The 24,985-nt window shown below is 30.7% G+C and overlaps 1 protein-coding gene across 2 annotated transcripts; it reads left to right on the forward strand.

The window, feature by feature from the left end:
- Positions 1 to 14,030: 14,030 nt before the first annotated feature.
- On the forward strand, positions 14,031 to 23,524 carry LOC114186683 (linoleate 13S-lipoxygenase 2-1, chloroplastic-like). Of its 2 annotated transcripts, none has more exons than XM_085674878.1 (9): positions 14,031 to 14,443; positions 18,496 to 18,764; positions 18,857 to 19,097; positions 20,723 to 21,046; positions 21,294 to 21,379; positions 21,474 to 21,584; positions 21,643 to 21,971; positions 22,110 to 22,376; positions 22,522 to 23,524. In XM_085674878.1, the coding sequence occupies exons 1-9, from the start codon at positions 14,080 to 14,082 to the stop codon at positions 23,279 to 23,281; spliced, it is 2,751 nt and encodes a 916-aa protein (XP_085531004.1). In that variant the 5' UTR covers positions 14,031 to 14,079; the 3' UTR covers positions 23,282 to 23,524. The 2 variants fall into 2 exon arrangements, with proteins under 2 accessions (XP_085531004.1, XP_085531005.1); XM_085674879.1 differs by having other exon boundaries at positions 21,658 to 21,971.
- The last annotated feature ends 1,461 nt before the right edge of the window (positions 23,525 to 24,985 follow it).

A 24,985-nucleotide genomic window follows, 5' to 3' on the forward strand; every position in this document is an offset into this window, starting at 1 on the left:
AGGATTCTTGCTTTGAGCGACCTACTGTCTCACTCAGGCGAGAGTGACTCGCCCAAGCGAGTTCTCGAAGAAGAACCTGATGTGCTCTGCTCGCGTCCTCGTCCAGGCGAAGGATTTGATTTTGGGCGAAGGGTGATCTCGCCCAGGCGAGCTGGTTTCGCCCAAGCGAGATGCTCGCAGAGTGCCACTGTTCCAGGTCTCGCCTAGGCGAGAAGGCCTAGCTTAAGTGAGACAGTCGCTACAGCTTAGGCGAGGGCTTCTAGCCCAGGCGAGAATAGTGTAGTTATATGTTTTTGGATTCTTGTTTACCTTGGGTGTGGCTATTTATCTCGAACATGCAAGATTATGGTGTGATTTCATGAGTTGTATGAGTTGTATGCACTGAAATCTGTGTGTTAGCACGAGTAATATATGAAATTTTGTTTGGTTTGTTGAGAATGTGCATGAGAAATGAATGTTGGGATAACAAGTGGTGGTTATGAGATACGAAACATGAGATTGGTGTGAAATAGGCGTAATTCCATGAGCCTCGTGGGGAGACTTTATGGTGGCGTGTAGTGTGTATATTGAGATATGGATTCAAGTAAGGACCGCATCCCGAAACTCTAAAGGGTTAGTGAGTCTCATGTAGAGCAAACTGACCCAAGTGGTGAGAGTAGCGGGAGGCCCTAGTCTATGGCAGGATAATGGCCTTAGACGCTTAAAGGCTAACCTTGTGTGTGGTAGGGTGAAACCCATTGTCAATGGCTCTGTAGAGCAGTAGAGGCCACCACAAGTGCAAGCGTCCAGTGAATCCGATCCTAATATATTTATCCGGATAATTGAGTCATAGTGTCCTGCTTGTTTGCTATAACATGATGCCCTGTGCTTGTTGTGTTGCATGTTAAGGAATGTTTAAGTACTTGTTCGTTGTATCATGATAAGATTAAATTGCACTAGCTTACCCTTGCATTTCTGTTTATGTTCCTGTTGTGTTTTTCTCTTTTGCGATGATCACCCTTGGTGGGAGCAGATGGCGGAAACTCTAGGAGTAGGCCCGGTGGTAGCAGTGGTGCAGCTTAGGGGAATCTGTTGTGTGACTCTCAGGAGCAGTCTATGGCCCTAGTGCCCCTTGTAATCCCTAGCTCTAGGAACTTGTCTTTTGCATGACTGTTAATTTTCTCTTATGTTGTTTATGGCATAGTGGTATGCCCAAATTTGTTTTCACAGTACACTTCTGGATGACTGTAACAGTTACCTTTCCTACGTTGTATGTTCATCTGAGTGCTTCTCGTTGTTATAACTGTGTGATACTTTATTTAGTAGTGTAATCTACTAAAAATGGGATGTCACATATTTCATCAATATCAAATATTTAGGAAGAAATTATAATTGTATACATTTCAAATTAGAATACCAAATAAAATTTCATGAGAAGCAAAAAATTTATTAAATTTTCAAACGTTAATGAAACGTAGTTGATAAAATCTAAAAATATTTTTTAAAAAAATATAAGGAAAAAAAATATTCAAATTAAAGAATATTTTAAATGTTTGTTTACTTCAATTGTTTAAATACTAATGAAATGTCTTTTTTTATATACTAATAAAAGTTATAATACATTGATCAAAATAATAGAATTTTAACATACATCTTTCATCTTTTGAACTTCAATATGTTATATCATGATAAAAATATTCATGACAAGTGGCTGATCTTGACCAAAATTTTTGGGGGAGCCAAAATAATATACGGTCATTAATTCAACAAAAATAAATACATGATTTTATAACTATAAAATAGTTATACATATCTAAAAAATTATTCATCATTTTTTATATTTTTGAACTCATCAATAATTGAATCATAACTAAATTTTTTAGCTATTTTATTTTCAATGTACATAACCATATTATTTGCAAAATATTATCTTCCATTTTATTAGTATGCAAAGATTCATTCAAAAGTCTTTACAAGCTTTCATTTCATCGATATGTGATGAGAGACCATATTGTTCTGTTTTCATCTTACCGATAGTTTCTCTTTCATTAGTTTTAAAAAATGAATTTATTCTTTTATTTTACATTAATATACCTATTTTAAAAAGAAGATTTAGACTATAACAAATAATTTATCATAATCTAATAAAAAATTTAGAGACATAATTACTAAACAAACTATAATAATCAAGTCACAATTAAAAATTAGCTATGAAAAACCACATAATACATCACTTCTTATTATATATTCATAAAAAATGAATATACAAAAAGGTCATGAAATAAGAAATAGTGATAAATATTAAATAAACATTTCACTATCATATGAGATAAGATAGTTACTTCTTTTTTATTAAAGAATAAAAGAGAAACTATGAAAAATGAAGACAAGTCCAACTTTTTTTCCATTAACAAAAGAAAACATGTAAGCATGAAAGATGAGTATAACATGTGAGAAACTCAAGAATATAATGAGAAAGAGAAAAAATTTTAATAATTTTTTCTTTATTATATTTGATATTATGTTTTATTATTTATTAACATTAAATGTTGTTTTTTATGAAAGATATAAAAAATAATTTATTTAATTTTTATTCATTTTCAATATATTACTACCTATTTTAAAAAAAAATACATATAATTTAAATAAAAAAACATAAAATTTTAAAAAACATTCAAAAAGTTTGAGGGGGCCTTGGCCCCCTCCCACCCCTTAAATGTTCCATCATTGATGACAAATACATTAAATTATTATATTATAGTTAATAAAAATTATTTATACAATTTTAGTGATAAAATTACACGTATGATAATGATTAGAAAATAAAAATATTTAAATAAAAGATATCAAAATGGTATTGTACATGATATCAGGCCCATTCATATTAATTATTTTCTGCCTGCCCTAAATTAAAGGGGCTGCCCTTGTAAGTGGGCCTAAGGGTTGGCCCAGTATATAAAATCTTACTACGTTGCCCTAAGTCCCACTTTCCACTCTTTTCACAGAACCTTGAGTTGCAGCCGTCAATGTGACGCCCCGACTACTATACTAAATAATTATTATTTGATAAAAAGATATGGAATCAATTTTTTTTTTTTTACGATTATCCTTGAGAGAACATTAATAATAACATAACTTCATATTCATATATGTAGTTTGCATCTATGTAATTGTTACAAAAATATATATTTGTTAATATTAAGAGTCCTACATCAGAATAGAAGATTTTCTATATTTTTAACATCTCCTAAAGATATTAATAGAAATTATCCATGAGTCAATCTTCAGAGGATCCACCAATAATATCCCGAACAACTCTCACTGAGCAGGTTCCTCTTCTGCTCATGCAACAGGTACATATGAAAGAAAAATATGAAAGGAGTGAGGTCTTTATAAGCCTTAAATATCAATCTTAATAAACTCAACAAACAATGCAGACACCGGGGGCCTAGATTTGGACCTACAACCACAAAACTTAATCTTGTTTTACCAGACATATGGATCCATATTTCACTTCTGATGATCCAATCTGAACATCAAAAGTTACTTTGGGAAGTGATTAGGTAGTTGAGTATTTCTCATAAAACATTGGTACAATCATAATTATTTCTTTCTCGAGAATATTAGCCATTCATCGGCTCACAAAAGAGATATATACTCACTACCTAACCTTGGCGATGCCGAGCAGGTATCGGATAGTCCCAAGTTTGGCCTATGAATATCCTAGTCCAGGGCGCTATTCTGAACTATCCAGATATTCACCTACTTGGTAAAACTTCCTTAGACCCCACCATGGTCCCTGCCTTTCATCCCGCAGTGTACCAAACTGTGACTTCCCAAATACAAACACTTTGACACTGGTTTAATCTTAACTTATTGAAACCAGACTTAACTCTTACTTAACTGACATACTCTTGGATATTTTCAAAGGTCATTAAATGTGATGACTATCAATTCATGTCATTGTATAAACAATATACAAAGAATATAAAACAACGATAAAATGGATATGCAATTTTCTTCTATCCAAGCTCACTAAATAAAATAATATTTGCTTTCACTTCACATTTATTTTTATTTTTAATTATAAAATAATGATAAAATAAGAATCAAAGCAAGAACTTTAAGTAAATAATTAGATAAGGATTAGAACATTATAATTAAATATAAAAATATAAATTAAACGGGACCAGTGCATAACTTGAGATATATTAATTGAAATAAATAAACAGGACCAGTGCATAACTGGAGATAAAAATAAAATAAATAAATAGGACCAGTGCGTAACTGGAGGTAAATAAAATAAAATAAATAAATAGGACCAGTGCGTAACTGGAGGTAAATAAAATAAAATAAATAAATAAATAGGACCAGTGCGTAACTGGAGGCAAATAAAATAAAGTAAATAAATAGGACCAGTGCGTAACTGGAGGTAAATAAAATAAAATAAATAAATAGGACCAGTGCGTAACTGGAGGTAAATAAAATAAAATAAATAAATAGGACTAGTGCGTAACTGGAGATAAATAAAATAAAATAAATAAATAGGACCAGTGCGTAACTGGAGGTAAATAAAATAAAGTAAATAAATAGGACCAGTGCGTAACTGGAGATAAATAAAATAAAATAAATAAATAGATAGGACCAGTGCGTAACTGGAGGTAAATAAAATAAAATAAATAAATAGGACCAGTGCGTAACTGGAGGTAAATAAAATAAAATAAATAAATAGGACCAGTGCGTAACTGGAGGTAAATAAAATAAAATAAATAAATAGGACCAGCGCGTTACTAAAGATTAAATAAAATAAATAAACAGGATCAATACATATTTGGAGATTAAATAAAATAAATAAATAAACAGGATCAGTATATAATTGGAGATTAAATAAAATAAATATAAGAGGATAATAAATGAAAATAAGTTAAATGAAAGTAAATAGAATAATATATGAGTCAAAATAAATAAAAGATTAATATAAAACCCATGAGCTTATCAAGATTAATATATAAGAGCTTAACCTCACTCCCCCCTTACCTTATTGATTGAAGGGCACAATAATATTTGAAGAGGACTAGGATCTCTTTGAATCTTTGCTCTAAACTTTCTTACCCTATTTTTCTCTTTCCCTCTCTACTTTCTCTTTCTCTTTCTCTTTCTTCTTTCTCTTTCTCTCTCTTCTTTCTCTCTCTCCTTCCTTTCTCTTTCTCTTTTTCTTTCTCCTTCTTTCTCCTTTCTCTTTCACTTTCCCGTAACTTCATTTCATATGTGTATATATATATAAGCCAAGCCACCATGCATGTGCTAAAGTCATCATTAGTGTCATTAATTAAGAGATAATGTTTATCTCTTCTTATCCTTTTTTTTTTCTTCTTTCTTATCTTTTCTCATGTTCTTCTTATCTTCTTCTTCTTCTTCTTTTTTTCTCCTTATCTACTTATCTCTTTTGAAGTTTTTTTTTTTTTTTTAATACACACACCTATTTAATAATATTTTAATTAATATATTTTTACCTAATATATTTTTTTAAATATATATATTTTTTATTAGTTTTGTTTTTTTTTTCTTGTTGTTATTTTCAATAAGTAAAAACATGATAAAATATATTTTTTACTTTTTAAACTACATTATAATAATATATGAAACATTAGTAAAACATAAGATTTTCTAGTTGCTTTATTTAAATAAATAATACAATTTATTAAAAAAAAAAGGATGTTACAGTCAACCCCTCTGCTAGGGTTCTGCCTCCGCTGTTACGTTGAGCTAGGAAGTTCCGTTACTCCATGTAAGTGACCTTCGAGTTCATGCTAGTTCCCTTTTTATAACCTTTTCGTAATCTGTTGTAAGAGCCTTGGTTAACCCCATTTGTCTGGTTCTGTTCCACTCTCACCTCAGCCCTGTAGTTCATCCTTGGAGCTGTCGTACTCGTGGTCGTACAGTCGGGGTCTTTGCTAGACTTTTCCAGGTATGGGGAAGTTAGAGTCTGAGTCCTGATTGTTTTATGGCTAGGTTGGATTTTATTAGATGTTGTATGCACTATATGATTGTGTTGAATGTGTGAACTACCATGTACTATCCTTTTGGGTGCGAACAGGTGACTGTTACAGGAGAACAGTGGCGAGACCTGTTAATCTCGCCCAAGCGAGCCAGTCTCGCCTAGGCGAGATGAACAGGGAGCTCGCCCAGGACTTTTGCGCGAAAGGTCACCCAGGCGACCAGCTCGGCTTTTTGAGCGAGTGAGCATCTCGCCCAGGCGAGAGGGGTCTCGCCTAAGCGAGATCCCGCGGGTGCTCCTGCTGTCTTTTTCGAGCCCTCGCCTAGGCGAAGGGGGCTCGCCTGGGCGAGATTGCCTCGCCTGAGCGAGACCCTCCAGCCTGAGCGAGGTGCTAGGAGAGACAGTGCAGTGTGAGATTGTTTTCTTGGCTTTGTATGGATAATGCTTGCTTGGTTTTGAGTATTGTGCTAAAGGTTTGATATGAATGAGCATGATTGAGTGATGCAAGTCATGAGTCATGAATAATGGGTTGGCATGAGTTTCGCATGAGATTGTAATGAAATGGTTGGTATGAAAGAGGCATGATAACAATATGATTTGGAAATCCTTGGTACATGGATGGTTTATGATGAGATGAAATGAGTTGGGCCTGAAACATGAAAGGCATTGGCTTTAAAGGTTGGTACAAATAACGTATACATGCATGGTGAATATTATTTGGCTACGTGATTATGTTTGTATGTGTCAGTGCATAATTCCTTGGGGTCTCTAGGTGAGACTTTCGGGGTCGCGCTTCAGTGGTTGGGACGTAATTCCATGGCCCCTGTTAGTGGGTGTCCATGGTGGTGCCCCATCTGTATAACTAGGTAAGGATTCAAGGTAAGGTTGCATCCTGACGATCTAAGGAGTCAGTTAGTCTCACCTAGAGCGGACTGACTCCCGTGGTGAGAGTAGTAGGAGGCCTGAAACTCATTAAGGACTAACCTTGTGGTGAGGAAAATTGATTCATTGTAACACTTGTGACATATAGCTCAGGGGTGAGCAGCTCGGGGGTGAGCAGAGGTATCCACCACAAGTGCGAGCATCCGCTGAATCCGACCAAGTTATACGTATCCGGATGAGTCGAGTCGAGTCGTAGTGTATTGATTGGAAGTCATAACATGCTTAGTTGTTGTATGGACATTGAATGATGGAAATATATTTGATTGTATGATGAGAATATTGTTGGCTTTAGCTTACCCTGTTTATTGTATGGTTGTATTGTATGTGGCTGTTCTTTCTTGCGATGATCATCAATTGGATTGATGGGAGCAGATGGGCGAGATTCTCGTGGTCAGCAAGGAAATGGTGATTTCGCTGCTTAGCCATTTGGGCTGGATTTATCTTCTTCATGATTTCTTTAGGGCTATGGCCCATGTATCGCTTTAGGCATTGCTACTCTACTCTCTTTGTTAGACTTGTATTTGGTTTCCCATTGGCAATCATGGTGTGCCCAGGTTGTAGGGGTTGTGTTAAGGACCCCGGACTACTCCATATTACTATTTTGTGTGATGTGTCTTTTAATTTCGCTTAATAATTAAATGGGACGTTACACATGATAAAAATAAACAGTATATAAAAATATTAAAAAAATGATCAAATGTGTGTCTTAGAAACAATTTGAGATATCATTTTGAAATAGCATAAAGGAAAACAAAAGTATAATTAAGAGTATGATAAAATGAAACATACCTTAGAGATTTAAAAAAACTTTTCAAATATCAACTTAATCGATGGTTGAAAGATAAAGAAAATTGTTTTGGCGAAACAAAAGAGCTTTTCAAATGAAAATAATAATGATAATAATAGAATAAAGAAGATAAATATTTTATATTACCTAGTAAATGAAATATTTATGCTATTGAACACTTAAATTGAAAGCGTTAAACATTCTGATATGAAAAGAAAATATACAATAAATAAAAATATTAAAAAATAGTAGAAATATTCAAATGTGAGACAAAAAATATTTGATTGATATACATTATTTGAACATAATTGCAAAAAGGTTAATTTTGTATAATAGTATTTTTGTAAAGCTAAATTATGAAAATAAAAGAAATATTTATAAAATTTGGAAATTTATTTACTGTAAAATAAGAGTGCATTATTGACTACGTGATAAATTTACATATATTTATTTCGAATAGTGAATGTGTATGGTGACTTAGCAAAAGGTGAGGCACTTTGAGCTTGAGTGTTGACTTTATTCGTAAGATTCTCTAGGAAATCAGTGAGAAGAATAACTTTGCGTTGTTGTACTAAAGGTGGATTCATCGCGGAGGCTCTTAAGGGTGGTGGGAAGCGACACTTGTTTACATTGCACGTAAGGCTTTAGAGGAGTAGGGGAAGTGGACCCTATCTGTAAGGCTTGTGAGAAGCAGGAGGGGAGGACTTTGCTCGTAAAGCTCTTGGGAAGCAGGGAAGTGGAACCATGTCCGTAAGGCTTGTGAGAAGCATGAAGGGTGATTGCTCAGTGATAAACAGTTGTTGGTAAGCTATGTGTGAGAATTACAGTGGAACTATTGTCCTTAATGCTAAGTTCATTGGTGGAATATTATTTGCATTGATGATGATGCTATGAATTGTTGTGTTAAATAGTAATTTTTGTGAGTGGTTGGGTGAGACAACCAGTAGGTTGCATGACATTTAGAGATATTTTGATCATGTATCGTTGGGTGAGTGGTTCTATTGCATTATTGATGTATGTTTGTGATTATAATGTTTGTTTTCTTCTATTAGCTCATTCTTGCATTGTTTGTGTTTTCAATAGGTGATCGTATTTTTATAGCGGAGTAGATGATTGTACAAATGTCAATGAAGTTTCCTTGATGAGGTGTTATATCCAATTTGATTGTCTATGCAACATTAGTTCCTTCTTATTTTAAAATACCTTGTTTTAGTTCAAAATAACCATCAGATAGATCAAATTGGATAGTCCTAGCCAATTATACTGGTTTCACAAACAATAATACCAAAACAACCCAAAAACAACCGTGTAAGCAATAAAATCACAATTAAATTCAATCAGTAAACTCAATTCACCATTTTTAAAAGAAGAACCATTCAATTATTATAAATAAACTATCTTCCCTTACCTAGATCGATGCTCCTAGACTTAAAAGGTGTTACCCACAGACTCTACCTCATATATGTTGCTCTACCGGCATATAGAAAACTCCGATCAACAATTAGAACACACCCTAACGATTTCAAAGATTCATCTTAAGCATTTAAATACCACATGCAAGCCCATGCAGCATATTTCTTTAAAGACCATAAACAAGGACAAAAGATGGCGTATTTCTATCTTCAAACAGAGAAAGGATGAAGTCATAAATTTAAAGAGAATGTGGAGAAATGGTTTAAAAGTAGTTTTAGAGAGATGGTGGTTCTTTTAAAATGAAACTCAATTAATAAAAAATTATATCTATAGTCTAACTTTTAGTAATAAAATAGTCTAGTATAATCTTTTAAGATCACTATTACTCTTAGTTATTTCTAGATCCCTACAAAACAACATAACAAAAAGTAAATAAATAAATAAATTATATATCATAAATTCAATTTAAAAATATAAAAATTTTAAACAAAAAATGTTCTTACAAATCTAAAATATACTCTTCCAAGACTTGACAAGAAGCTCTTGCTTACACTCTTCAACCTCCAATTTGTTATGTTCCATGTTTGCTCCTAGGTGGTTCAAGATGTGTCTAGGATTCAATGTTGTCAACGTCCAAAACTTGTAGAAGACAATCTCATGATCAAGTCAGGTATTTGCGTCAAACAATAATAAATGTAATATTGAATACGTAATAGTTACCTTGTGAACAGTATTATTTATAGTAAATTCATGAGTTTTTACTTAGTTGAGCCTAGTCTGCTTTAATGGTTTACCTTTCTTAAGTCATTTATAATCTACCTTGTGTCCTAGTCTCCTCATCAAATTACGCTCGATCATCATTAGATCTAGTCGATATGTCCTCTCGATAGATATAGCATCATATTTTGTTGTCCCAAGTGATTTGAAAAAATTTAAGAAAAAATACCAAAAATAAAATATCCAAAAATTTAAAAAGCTTAAAATTTAATTAGCTAAAAAGTAACAACTAAGTATTATTTAGTTTATTGGTACCAAACTGTATTTCCAACCTGTAATATTAATAAGGAAAAGTACAAAGTAGAACTCAAATAATTACAATTTAATGTCTATAATAACAAGTAGATGAGCTACATTACAACTAGATTTACTATCTCAACAATTTATTAACTTAATTAATTCCATACACTTCCTTTCGACCCTACACACCATCTCCCCAACCAGATCCCTTCCATGGATCCTGCCCAGGATTTTCAGACATCTAACTAACCGTGAACGATGATATATATATCACTGTTCAAAACATGTGTCATAGTTTCCTCTCTTGAAAATTAAAATTTGTATTAACTTCGTCCCGAAATGTTTGGTGATTCAATAAATAATTTTTTCGTAATGAAGAGTTATATTGTTGCAGAGGATTGGGATCACACGAAAAGGTTTTATCTTTACTTGTCGACGATTAATGGGAAGTTCTGTCTCTTTGTGGCATAACAGTAATTAACGTACTTTTATCAGCACAACCCTAATTAATGTGTGTAGGTCCCACTTTTTTATTGGTGAATGTGGATTAACATCTTGTCTACGTATTCCGGTAGTTCAACAACTCCAAATGCACCTTGAAAAAAATAGTAATGTGTCTACGTATTGCTATCTTTCGTTTAACTTCAAAAGTAAGTCAGGAACTTTTGCCTTTCCTTTCTTGTTTTTAAATTTTTATAGAAGATAACGATGATTTCTAATGTAATGATATTATATAAAGTTTAATTATGATACTTTTTCCAATATTTTTTCTAACTATAAGACTTAACTTTTTTCAATATAACTCTAAAAATATTCCAATGATAAATAATATTAAAAGTATTAAATATTTTTTCATAAGTAAAAATTGAAATTAGTTTTTCTTCAAAATTTTAATTAAATTTTGTTAAGTTTATTTAATCTTTTAAATGAATTTTATGATAATATTTGAGTTATTTACACAGTTTTACAGATTTTCGCTTTAACGTTATCTACAAAATTATCATAAAACATGTTTAAAACGTTACATAAACTTAACAAAATTTTGTTAAAAGAACTAAATTCATGCGATTTTAAAGTTTGAGTACTAAATTGGACTAAAATTTTGTAAAGAAACTAATTTTAATTTTTACTAAAAATTAAAAGTAAAAAAACATATTTAACCATATTAAATATAACTGATTAATAAATTTAGGATAAATGTTAATATTATTTTAAAATTTATATCGAGAGGTAATAGAAAACCCTAAAAACTGACGTGTGTTATTAAAATTGTCTTTACTTGTGTATTGTTTTAAACGTGAGTTACTAATAAATGTGTGAATTGGTTGTTTTTTGATAGAAAGTAGAGAATTAAATCAGTGGACGTCATGCGAACGTGATGTGTAAGTAACATCTTTTGAAAAAACAATGTGTCCACATAGATGCACAATTTGATTATGTCAAAATAATACGTTCCAGAATGTTAAATTGTCACCGCGTGACTTTCCATATACAGTACAACACGAGTAGGTCCTACTGCAAGTGTTTGCAAGTAAACTACCAATTAAAAGATAACAAGAAAAAGAGTTTATTTTAACGACAATCTATTTTTCTACGTAAAAACACTATTGAAAAAAGAAGTTAACGCAAGCAATCTTATGAAAAAGAATAAAAAATAAAATAACAAATACTCTATAAACTAAAAACTTGGGTTAAATTATTTTTTTTATCCCTCTATTTCTCATGAAATTTCAGTTTGGTCCTTAAGTTTTTAGTTGTCTCAATTTGGTCCTCATTTTCTTAAAAATGACTCAATTTGGTCCGTTAACTTTGATCAGACAGTGTTAAAGTTAACACCACATGTCAATTTCTGGTTTTTTTAAATTTTTTTAATTTTTTTAAATTTTTTTTTTAATTTTTGACACATGTCACTTTATAGTTGTGTCACATGTCAAAGTGACATAATTTGGTCCCTATATTTGTTTTTACTTTTAATTTAAACCCAATTTTTGTAAAAATGAAGTAATATTGTCTTTCCTTAAATTGACACTAAATTTTACTGTTTTATAAATTGTATGGTGATATTCTTACTAAAATTAACGTTTTTATTAAATATTTCTATAAATATTTTAAATTAACTTTAAATTCTACACAAAACATTAGACTTTGGTGTTGTTTTGAACTTGAAATTTAGTTTCTAAACTTATGTGTGACAAGTTATTTGATTTTTAATCTTTACTAAATTTGTATAATATGATACATTTGATGCCTTTATATGTGATGACAAAATTGTTAATTTTTGAAATTAAGTTTGGGGTTTAACTTTGTTTAATAATAAAACTAAAAAAAAGTTTATTTAAAGATATTTCTACAAATATTTATTAAAAACGTCAATTTTATTAAGAATATCATCATAAGTTGTATACAAATAATAAATTGAGTATCAATATAAGGAGGGACAATATTGCTTCATTTTTATAAAAAAATGGGACTAAATTGAAATTAAAAACAAATATAGGAACCAAATTGAGTCACTTTGACAAGTGACACAATTGTGAAATGACACGTGTCAAAAATAAATAAAAAAATCCAAAAAATTCAGAAATTGACACGTGACGTTGCCTTTAACACCGTCTGGTCAAAGTTAACGGTGAGGACCAAATTGAGTCACTTTGACATGTGACACAACTGTGAAATGACACGTGTCAAAAATAAAAAAAATAAAAAAAAAATCTAAAAAATCCAGAAATTGACACGTGGCGTTGCATTTAACACCGTCTGGTCAAAGTTAACGGTGAGGAACAAATTGAGTCACTTTGACACGTGACACAATTGTGAAATGACACGTGTCAAAAATAAAAAAATAAAAAAAATTCAAAAAATTTAAAAAATCCAGAAATTGACACGTGGTGTTGCCTTTAACACCGTCTGGTCAAAGTTAACGGTGAGGAACAAATTGAGTCATTTTTAAGAAAATGAGGACCAAATTGAGACAAAGAAAAACTTGAGGACTAACTGAAATTTTATGACAAATAGAGGAAACAAAAGAGTAATTTAACCAAAAATTTAAGCACGAGTCAAAAATAAAAATATAAAACAAGTTATATAAATTGACTTATGTTATAGTTTATACCGAAGAAAATTTCAAATTTTTTCTTTAAAATATTTATAAAAAAGCTTCCTTCCAAAACTTCAACAAATTTTCCTCAAGCAACCTGCATAGCCGCCCCTAGTTGGGAAAATTTCAAACAAATAGTCTGAGATGTGAATCCTTTACCAGTCAAGATCAATGTCTCTCATAATAAATCTAAAATGTGTTAAAAATAAAAATAACACCAATTTATTTAAATAAGTTCGTATTAAACATCATTATAAACTTTGACATATTAACTATTATGATATTTCAAAATTTATAAAAAAATTGATTTAAAGAACTTGGTTGTCAATGTTCGAATATAAAACCAATTTATAATATACTTACTAAGTTAATAAAAACATATTTATTAAAAATAAAGTGAAATATATCAGAAAAAATGAGAGAATAACTATTGATAAATAGAAAAAAAGAGAAGAGCATAGATAGACGATTTTATAAAAAAGTTTATAAAAATAACGGTTAATTTTCAAAAATATAATAAATAATTATATTTTAAAAGGTAAAATTGATATTTTGAAATATGGACACAAAAAAGGGAATCCTCTTTATATGTTGTTATGGATAAAACATTTTTTATGATTTTTTATCTTGTAAGCATTTTTGTAAAATTAAATTAATTGAAAGTTTATAATCAAAATCTATGTTTATAAATGGTTGTATAAACTTATAAGGATTCGTTATTTGAAAAATCAATAAACTTTCACAATTTAAGCCACGTGGATCATTTGCTCCGATATAAAGAACCCCAAACCAAACCCTAGACAATAGTTCTAAACCCAAAACTTAGGTTGGAAAATAAGATTAACCATGTTGACCTTGAGAAATTCACATGTGCACCGAATAAGTATCCTCAATAGTTCATCTTTCCCTTTATATATACATGGGGAAGATACTCAGAATAATAGGAATAGAAATTGGTGGTTCTTGAAGCAGCGCAAACTCTCTTTTCCTACACAGAGAAAGGTTCATAGGTGCAAGAAAGTTGTAATGGCAAGCAGTTCCAGAAACAGCAACACCATCACTGCTTCTCAAACTGTGAAGGCCCTTGTCACTGTGAAGCAAAGAAGTGGTGGACTTCTTGGGAATCTCGTTAATGGAGGTCTTGATGGGATCAAGGACTTGGTTGGAAAAACACTTGTTTTGGAGCTTGTCAGCGATGACCTCGATCCAAGTAAGTTCTGTTTCTTAACATCTATATTTTCTCACATCTTTTCTTCCTTTTCTTTCATAATGTATTATGCAGATTACTTTAAATTTATACAACTTTGGTCTTAGGTTTCATGACAAAATTATCCATATACATTTGCATATTGTTTTTTATATCTATTTATGTATTATTATAAGACCTATAGTCAATTATTGTATATAAAACATTTACCAAACTATATATAGTAAATCCTTCTCTCGTAAATTCCACACAGTAAAATAAAATTAAAATGTTGAGAATAAATTTGAAGAAAATTTCTAATTACCATTTATCTATTGTCGTGAATGTAGTCACCATCACAATTGTATTTTTGCCAATTGTAATGTGCCACTTGTCCAAATGATAGATAATGTGGGGTTCTTGTTTCCCTTACTGGATATCACCTTATCCAGAGGAAAGAAAAGTCAAATTCTTCTATTAAAATGCAATTATAAAATAAATATATAATTTAATATTTGGATTTTATGCTGTAAAAATTATTATAATGATTTTAAATCATGTTATAGACGAAATATATTTTAACTTATTATAACAGTTTAAACTAAATTAAATAGTATCTTTCTTCTTTCTTATATTACATATATTCAAATTTAAATTAACAAATGTACATGACTTACACTAAATGACTTGTTACTATATTCCTGGACAACATTGTATCTTTTTATTTTTAAAAATTTAAATGTTTACATTTTAAATTTTAAAATCTAATTCAGATGTTCACATAAAAAGATATTTTTCAACTACTGAGGAAATATTAATTATTTGCCAGCAAAGGTTTGAAGATATTATTGAATGAATTTATTCCATTCGTACATAAATATACAGTTCTAAACACGATCTGAATGGATTTCAATACGCTGGCTCCAAATTAATTGGAGTACGGTTTGATATAAATTGAGAAAATGAAAAAGAAAATGTTTCTTCCACATCAAGAGTAAATTTTAAGTAATATAGGAATAATGGTTGAGTTAGTCGTAAGAAAATCTATAACTATACATGAAAGGATTTCTTTTTTGTGTCCACATTTCATAATTCCAACTTTACTTTTTACAATTTAATTATTTATTAAATTTTAAAAAATTAATGGTTACTTTTACAAATATTTATAAAACTATTTACTTATCTCCTTCTTCTTTCTTCTCTTACTATTCATCAATAGTTATTTTTCTCATATTTTCTCCATACATTTCTCTTTATTTTTTATAAATATATTTTTATTTTGTTTATTAACTTAATAACATTACAATATCATCAATTATTAATATAATTTAAAAAATGCGTACACACAGACGCTATCGCGCCTATGTTTACGCTAGTAATTCCATAAAAATTATATATTAAAAGTTAAATATATTTTTAATCTTTGCTAAGTTAAGATTTTTTTTATTTCCCTAAAATTATATGATTCTTTTTTATTCATAATATTGTAAATTATATGAAAATATTAATTTAATTTTAGGTTGGAAAAACTGTTAAATAGTTACTCTAAATAACACGTTATAATATTAACATGTATCATCTTAAAAACATTTAAAATGTGTACAAAATGTTATGGATTTAGAGATTTTGTTTTTGGTATATACATTTTATATTTTTATTTTATGCTTACTTATATTGTAAAAGTAAAAAAATGTATAACATTATATAAAAATATACATTTAATATTTTTTTATTTTTCTCTTAATTATAATTTAAAATTAAAAATAAATTATCTGAATACAGTAAATATTTGCTTAAATCCGCACTCATTTAAGTCTGCATTTCGCGTAAATTCGCATTTGGAAAGGAAAAATTCTCGGATCAATAATTTTATGACTTTAATTTTAGAAAAGTTCACGTAAAGTCATGTGACAATTATTTTCAATTCATTCACATGTGATTGTCGATTGACTATTGTGTAAGATGCGACGAAGGGCGAAGAACACACACCATTAGCATGATTTAACTAATCTGACGATAAATAAGGGGAATCTTTCAACTCACTAACATATCTCTTATATATAATATCTCTCATATTTTCACAATCCCTACAAATTTCTGACATTCATAATATTTGATATTGTAATCATATGACATCTAATATTCCATATTGTAATATGACTCATAAAACTTTATAAGTCTACATCCCAATAAAGTCTGTATCAAATTTTCAAAATCAAAATGCGGACTTAAACGAATGTTTACTATACTTAGAGAGTACTTTAGAGTTTACTAATTTTGTTATGTAATTATTAATTTATTATTTATATTATTATAATTATTGTTTTTTTTATTATTTTTCTTAAAATATGTGTCTACATGTAGAAATTAGAAAAATAGAATGAATATTAGAAATTAAAAATATAAATTTAACTAAATCTACATGTTGGTTTAATGTGTAAGGTAAGATGTGTTTTGTTTCCTTTTAAAATTTCAAATATATTAAAAACATCTATCAAAATTCCATTGTATTATTTTCGTCCCTTATACATAAATTTTAGGTCTTTTTTATTGATAACGATATAAATAAAAGAAAACTTTTATATTCACCATAAGAAAATTCATAAACAACAATGAAGTTTAGTGACAAAAAATATGTGCAGATATTAATTCTTTTTGTACTGAAAATCTCGATACGTTATGCTAGTGACTAATTTAAAAAACAATTTATAATAGAAACTATTTTAGTTACCAATTTAAAGATTAATTATAATTTTTTATTCATAATAGACACTATTTTACTTGACAATAATTTTTAGTTTATAATTTTACTGTCTAAATTGGTCACTGTAGTTATTAATTATTGGTTAAAATACTCTCTTGGTTCATGTTTTTGTTGAAAAATCTCAAATAGGTCCTGAGATTTTTTTTAGTCTCAATTAGGTCAATATTTTTGAAAATGTGTAACAATTAGGTCCATTCCATCAGTATAGAGTTAACAATGTTAAGGATGTGCCACGTGTCAGCTCCATATTTTTTTTAATTTTTTTTTGAAAATTATTCATGCCACGTGTCACGTCAGTATTGCGCCACGTGTCAAGTCAGTAAGGTGACACGTGTCAAATCATTGTCTGAATCTCAATTTGGTCCATATATTTGTTATTTTTATTACATTTCAGTCCATTTTTTTAAAATTTTTTAAATATATTTATTTTAACTTTTTACAAAATTGTTTTAAAATTTTATATTTAAATTTATAAAATTTTTATTTTTAAACCAACTCTAACATTTGTATATAAATTATTTAAAACAATTTTGTAACAAGTTAAAATAAATATTTTAAAATTTTAAAACAAAATATAAAATAAACTTAATATATTATTAGAATGTTTAATAAAAATATCATTATAAAATTTATATAAAAATTAAATTTGATCTCAATTTGGAAAGGATGAAATTGAAAATTAAAAAAAAGGACTGAAATATAATTAAAATAACAAATATATGGATCAAATTGAGATTCAAACAATGACTTGACATGTGTCACCTTACTGACTTGACACGTGGCATAATATTGATGTGACACGTGGCATGAATAATTTTCAAAAAAAAATTAAAAAATTCAAAAAAATGAGAAGCTGACACATGGCATATCCTTAACACCGTTAACACCATAGTAACGGAATGGGCCTAATTGTTACACATTTTAAAAAATATGGACCTAATTGAGATTAAAAAAAATCTTAGGACATATTTGAGATTTTTCAACAAAAACATGGACCAAGGGAGTATTTTAACCTTAATTATTTTTTATCACTAAAATTAATCATTATTTAGAAAAAAAATTAGTGATACATATCAATTAAAAGTGATTCTTATTAGATACATAATTGAAATCGTCATTTTCTTAAGTTATTTATTATTATTAACGAGTTAGAAAATAATTTGAAATTTTAAGATGTAATGTTGAAATTTTAGAGAAATGAAAATAATATGTTTAAGAAAATGAATATATTTTATACATGAATTAATTAAAATTTAGAATCCATGTGTGATATATTTGTTAATGTGGTTATTAAACTTTTGAATAAATGAAGAAACGAAGAGGGAGAGAAAGACAAGAGAGAGTAATGTGCATAAGAGCGGGTCAACAGATGATGAGGTAGAATATGAAGTGACAATAGAGTTACCAGCAAGTTTTGGGAATGTGGGTGCGGTTTTGGTACAGAATCAGGACCACAATGAGCTCTTCCTGAAGACCATAGCTCTTCATGGCCTCCCTAGTGGTCCTGTGCACTTTGCCTGCGATTCATGGATTCAACCAAACACTCAATCTTCTCAAAAGAGAGTCTTCTTCGCTAACAAGGTCCTACTTACTAAAACCTTTTAATATATATATATATATATATATTTCATTTTTAAGTAATGCTCATATATATATTTGAATGCATGGAACAGTTGTACTTGCCATCAGAAACACCAAGTGGATTGAGAAAGTTGAGGGAAGAGGAATTGGTGGCAATAAGAGGAAATGGAGAAGGGGAACGCAAAAGCAGTGATAGAATTTACGACTATGATGTTTACAATGATTTGGGAGATCCTGACACCGACATTGACCTCAAAAGGCCTGTTCTCGGTGGCTCCCACCAATATCCATACCCAAGACGCTGTCGCACAGGTCGAAACCCATCAAAAGCAGGTTCTTTACTAATTTCTCTGTCACTTTTTTATTTTTTTTTCTTTTCTTTTTATAACAAAAATAGATTATGTAGTTAATTAAGTTTTAAATGGGTTATAAACTTAAATGTTTTTTAATGAGTTTATTAAACAGGCTTAGTTTATTAAGTACTCAAACAAATTATATTTTCCAATTATGTTATTTTTAACTACAATATTAATAACAAAAAAATTTAATAAACTTTATCTTCATAAAAGATTTAAAATTTAATTAAATAATATTTTTTATTATTATCTCTCCATTAAAAAAAAATATTATCGTTTTTTTTGTAAGATATTGACCACGTTACCCTCCACCAAATGAATCATTATGTCTTCCTTGCTACTTTACCAAATACAATATATCACTTTTACATTTATTGTCTCTATGTATAGTTGTTTGAATACCTGCTAAAAAAACATGGTGTGAGAAGTGACAAGAAAACATAATATTCTGGATAGACAAAGTTTTTTTTTTTTAATCCATAAAAGGAATGAATAAAATATAAATATAAGAACATTTGGGTGATTTATTCCATAAAAATGAATAATACAATTGAATAAAAGAGTTTGATAGACTAAATCTATATTCGCCAGTTCCATATCTTACTAAAATTTCATATGTGAATTTCTTTCGACTCTCACGATTAGATATTTTTCTTTATATAGAGTCTAATATTACCAAGATAATCTCATTACGATTTTTGTTATTAATATATTTCATACATCACGACACAATAATATTTCTACCCTATTTTAACATAAAATTTTATAGTTCAACGAAGTGTAAGCTATTCTAGGTAGAGAGTACTATGACTAAATTTTTTAAAAAATTGGTCCGAAGGAAATCTTTTCTTGCTCAATGAATTATGCACATGCCTTGCTCTCAAATTTCCGATATTTCATTTTTGCTCGGCCGCTTTTTTAGTCGCTCAAGAACATACCTTCTTGTACTATTTTTGACAAGCTCATCCAATGAGTGTTACTTCATCTAGGAACTCTTCGAAATACAAATTTTGTATTTTTGCTTTGCGAGCCTCATGCTCATCCCACGAATCTGCATAATTTTGCAATTTTGCAGTTGTGAGAAATGTACTCCTAACCAATTTATTTAAGCATTCCTTCCACCCACTTATGAGGTAAAAACACACATATTATAATAGTACACCACCAAAATCACAACTAATGAGAGTCACTATAAATGCGAAAAGAACTTAGAATATATGAACATATTTCACTTCTTCAAATTATCACTGGTTGACAATTTGTTATAAATCACACATTTTTCTTCCTAAAATGTTAACTGTATTCCGCCATTTCTTATAACTCTGGCTATATACATATTTTCTCCCAATTACTTTTTTTTTTCCCTTTTTTCTTTGTCTACAATATATAAATTTTAATTAACTAGAAAATAACTTGTTTAAAGAAGAGAGTTGCAGGTTTTCTCTCCTCTGAAAATTTGTTTCCATTGCTGCAATACTGCTTAACTTTTTAAGGACTATTACTAACTGTTACTTTCCCTTTCTTGACATATTTTCATCGTGTATAAGTTTGTAACAGATTTTCCTCTAATTTTATTTTTGGTTTTTGATTGTTCTTACATAGATCCATTGTCTGAAAAGAAAGGATTAAACTTCTATGTTCCTCGCGATGAGGTGTTTTCTGACATAAAACAAACACAGTTCACAACAACTACAATATCCTCAGGAATAAGTTTAGTTTTGGAGTCCTTAGATGCAATTCTGTCTGACCAAGATCTTGGATTTGTGAGCTTCGAAGACATAGACACGCTCTATAAAGAGGGATTCCACTTGCCACAGCTTCAAGCCAATGGATTGAATGTGCTTCAAAGGGCAATTCCGAAGTTACTCAGTGTTGTCAATGATCAACAGAACCTTCTACGTTTTGATACCCCAGAAGCATTTAAGAGTAAGTTCACTTGAATTTCATAACAAGAAACAAAGCTTGTCACATCATTACGTGCTTTAAAATTATTTTTCTGCAATATACTACATCGATTTGATATTCCAGATGGTGAATTTAATATGACACAATGTACTTATAATCTTTAGTGGGAAATCATGTTAGCTAAGTTTCCAACACAATTCAACATGTAAAAGATAAAGAAACAATTGGGTTTTCTACATTTATATGATTGTGTGCTTGGAAATTGCAGGGGATAGATTCTTTTGGTTATCAGATGAACAATTTGCCAGGGAAACTTTGGCAGGAGTCAACCCATATAGCATCCAAGTGGTCAAGGCAAGAGTAGCACAAAATATTTGGTTTTTGCTTCTGGTATCATACACACTGAAATGTTCTTCAATAATTTGTTCTCATTTTATTCATTCTGCAGGAGTGGCCCTTGAAAAGTAAATTAGATCCCCAAATCTATGGGTCACCAGAATCAGCAATCACTAGCGAAGTCATTGAGCCACAAATAATTAGTTATTGCACAATTGAAGAGGTACCAAAGCATTGACTTTACTAAATTAGACTGTGTTATGATTAAAAGTAATACTTAGTTTGGATACAAGCAGGCTATTGAACAGAAGAAGTTGTTTATGTTAGACTACCATGATTTGTTCTTACCATATGTAAGAAAAGTAAGAGAGATTAAGGGAACAACATTATATGGATCACGGACTCTATTCTTCCTCACTGAACAAGGAACATTGAAACCATTAGCTATTGAGCTCACAAGACCAGCTATGGAAGGCAAGCCACAATGGAAGCAGGTCTTCAAACCAGCTTCTCATTCCTCTTCTTATCCAACCAATCTCTGGCTTTGGAGGCTGGCCAAAGCTCATGTTCTTGCCCATGATTCAGGTTATCATGAACTTGTAAGCCATTGGTGAGTGCAGTTATGTTATGTTATTCTCTTTTGCCATTCATAATATAATGACACAACGATCAAACAAATTAGTTGTTTGGTATGGGAAGTTTGAAGGGTCTCTCTAACTTTGTATGCAAAAATTGTTCAATTTCGTAGGTTAAGAACTCATTGTGCTGTAGAACCCTTCATCATTGCAACGCATAGGCAACTTAGCACCATGCATCCAATCTATAGATTACTGCATCCACACATGAGATATACCATGGAGATCAATTCCCTCGCTCGTGAGGTGCTTATCAGTGCAAATGGGGTCATTGAAACTTCTTTCACTCCAAGAAAATATTCTATGGAAATAAGCTCTGTGGCATATGATCAACTTTGGCAATTTGATTTGCAAGCACTTCCCAACGATCTTATTTCCAGGTAAAGTTCATAGAAAATGCTATTCATTTCAGAGCCAACTTTCTTCATTTATAGAACAAAGTATTAGTTTCAATATGTTTACGTCATTTTGCAAAACCACATTATTCACCTATTGATGTTAATTGTTTCTTTTATTATCTGTCAGAGGAATGGCTGTGGCTGATCCAAACGCACCACATGGCTTGAAGCTAACAATTGAAGACTACCCTTTTGCCAATGATGGTCTTCTTATATGGGATGCCATAAAAGAATGGGTAACTGAGTATGTTAACCATTACTATCCAAGCCCAAGCACAGTGGAGTCTGATGAAGAGCTCCAAGCATGGTGGACAGAAATTCGAACAGTGGGTCATGGAGACAAAGCCAAAGAACCATGGTGGCCAAATCTCAAAACACCAAAAGACCTTACTGAGATCATTACAACTATAGCATGGGTAGCTTCTGCGCATCATGCTGCTGTTAACTTTGCCCAATATGCTTATGGAGGCTATTTCCCTAACCGACCTACAATAGCTAGAAAGAACATTCCTACAGAAGACCCTTCTAAGGAAGAGTTGGAAAAACTTATAAACAACCCTGAGAAAACCTTTCTGGAATGTTTACCATCACAAATTCAATCAACCTTGGTGATGGTGGTTTTGAATTTGTTATCAGACCATTCTCCAGATGAAGAGTATATTGGACAATACGTGGAGCAATCATGGGCTGAGGATCCAACTATAAAGTCGGCCTTTGAAAGGTTTAGTACGAAGTTGAAGGAGATTGAAGGTATCATAGACTCAAGAAATGCAGATACTAATCTGAAGAACAGGAATGGTGCTGGGGTGGTGCCATATGAGCTAATGAAGCCATTCTCAGGGCCTGGAGTTACTGGAAAGGGAGTTCCATATAGCATATCAATTTGAAGATTGTGCTTCTTAGATATATACATAATTTCCTATACTAGCTTTCTTCTTTCACAAATAACAACTTAATAAGCATTTGGGTGTTTGAACTCCTGTACAAAGCACAACTTTATACTTGGAGCAGCTGTATTACATATATACATAGGTTAATAATCATCTAAACTTTTTATCTAAAATAATATAATGTCATAATTTTGTGTTATTTGGAATCTATAATAAAATATTCACTCTGGTTTTTCATGTCCTACATTTTGCATAATTAAGAAATTGTTTGTTAGATACTTTGTCAATTTCTTCTTCTTTTAGAATAATTCTTGAAAGGTTATTATGAAATAAGGGTGCTCATGGATTCATCAAGCCCGAACTAAATTTTGATTTTTTAAATTCAATTTAAAATTTTCAATTAGATTAAATCAAATGAGATAAATTAAATATACATAACTATTATGTCTATCAAACATGGACTGAACTGATTCGACCTGACTTAGATCCAAGTTGACTCATGTCGACCTTGGTCTGGTTCACTTGGCTTGACTAAGGTTTGGATCATCTCACCTCAATATCGACCAGAGATGACTTGAGTTTCTTGTTCCATACTTAGATTTCACTAGGTTTCTTCCCTTGCGTAGCTTCTTGTTTTCACTACTTTGATTCGAGAATTGTGATATATTGAACATGAAATAGTAATGGTTCTGTTTTGAATTAAAAGTGCTGCTAGAAAATAGATAAAAAAAAGTAGAACATAAAACATTGTAAGAGAACAAAAGAAAATAGCAAAAAGAGTTATTCAAAAATAGCAAAAGAAATTGAAAAGAAAACGTGCACTAGAATCACTATTATTATTCATTTGTTGTTGTTTATGTGCTTTGAATTTTGAAATTTTTGAATCTCGAAAACAACACATATATGTTTCGGTTTGTGGCCCATTGAGGGACTTTATGTAAGACCCGGGAAAATTAAATAGTTATTTAATTAATTATTTAATTAGGACGGGTAATGAGAATATTTAAAGCAATAAATGTGGAGAACTATGATGTGGAAAAGTACTAGCTCAAGTGGTTGAGAGTACTTTGGTTGTGTGTGAGGACTTGGGTTCGAGTCTTATGTGTGTCATTTGGATGCTATTAAATTATGCATTTTTAGGTAATTATGTATTGAATGCGTGGTGTTATGATAAACTCTTAGAATTGTGGGAATTATCATGAAATATGAATTGGTTGAATGGTTTGGCCTTGGTGTGGTATGTGCAGGAGTGTGGGTTCAAACGTTAGTGAGAACTAAATAATTCCTTTTTGCCAAATTTTTCTTGTGCATGAATGTGGAAGGGTTAGAAACTTAGCAGCCAAGGGAGAGGTAACCTAAGGGCTGGAAAACAGCATTTGGTTAGCCTTTGTATCATTTGGTTAAAATTTTTATTTTCCCGAGAATTGGGACTGATAAAGTAAGGTAGTGAGGCTGAAAACGCAAAGGTTGGAGTGGAAAGCAAGGGCTAGGGAGGTTTGGTGAAGGGATAAGCACACCTACTCGAATTTAGCAAGGAATCCAGGTTAGGGGAGTTGCTTGTTGTGTTTTATTTCGTGTTTGATTGGTTATGTGTCGTTTTGTAAGAATGCATGAGTTTCCCTTTCTCTCGGACGCTGTTCCACGAAAAATTCTGGGAATTTGCCCAGAAACCGCCTAGCGGGCATGCAGGTGCCGCCAGGC

The sequence above is a fragment of the Vigna unguiculata genome, chromosome 6, assembly GCF_037176805.1.
Source record: "Vigna unguiculata cultivar grain cowpea cultivar isolate G323 ecotype 2 chromosome 6, ASM3717680v1, whole genome shotgun sequence".
Lineage (NCBI taxonomy): Eukaryota > Viridiplantae > Streptophyta > Magnoliopsida > Fabales > Fabaceae > Vigna > Vigna unguiculata.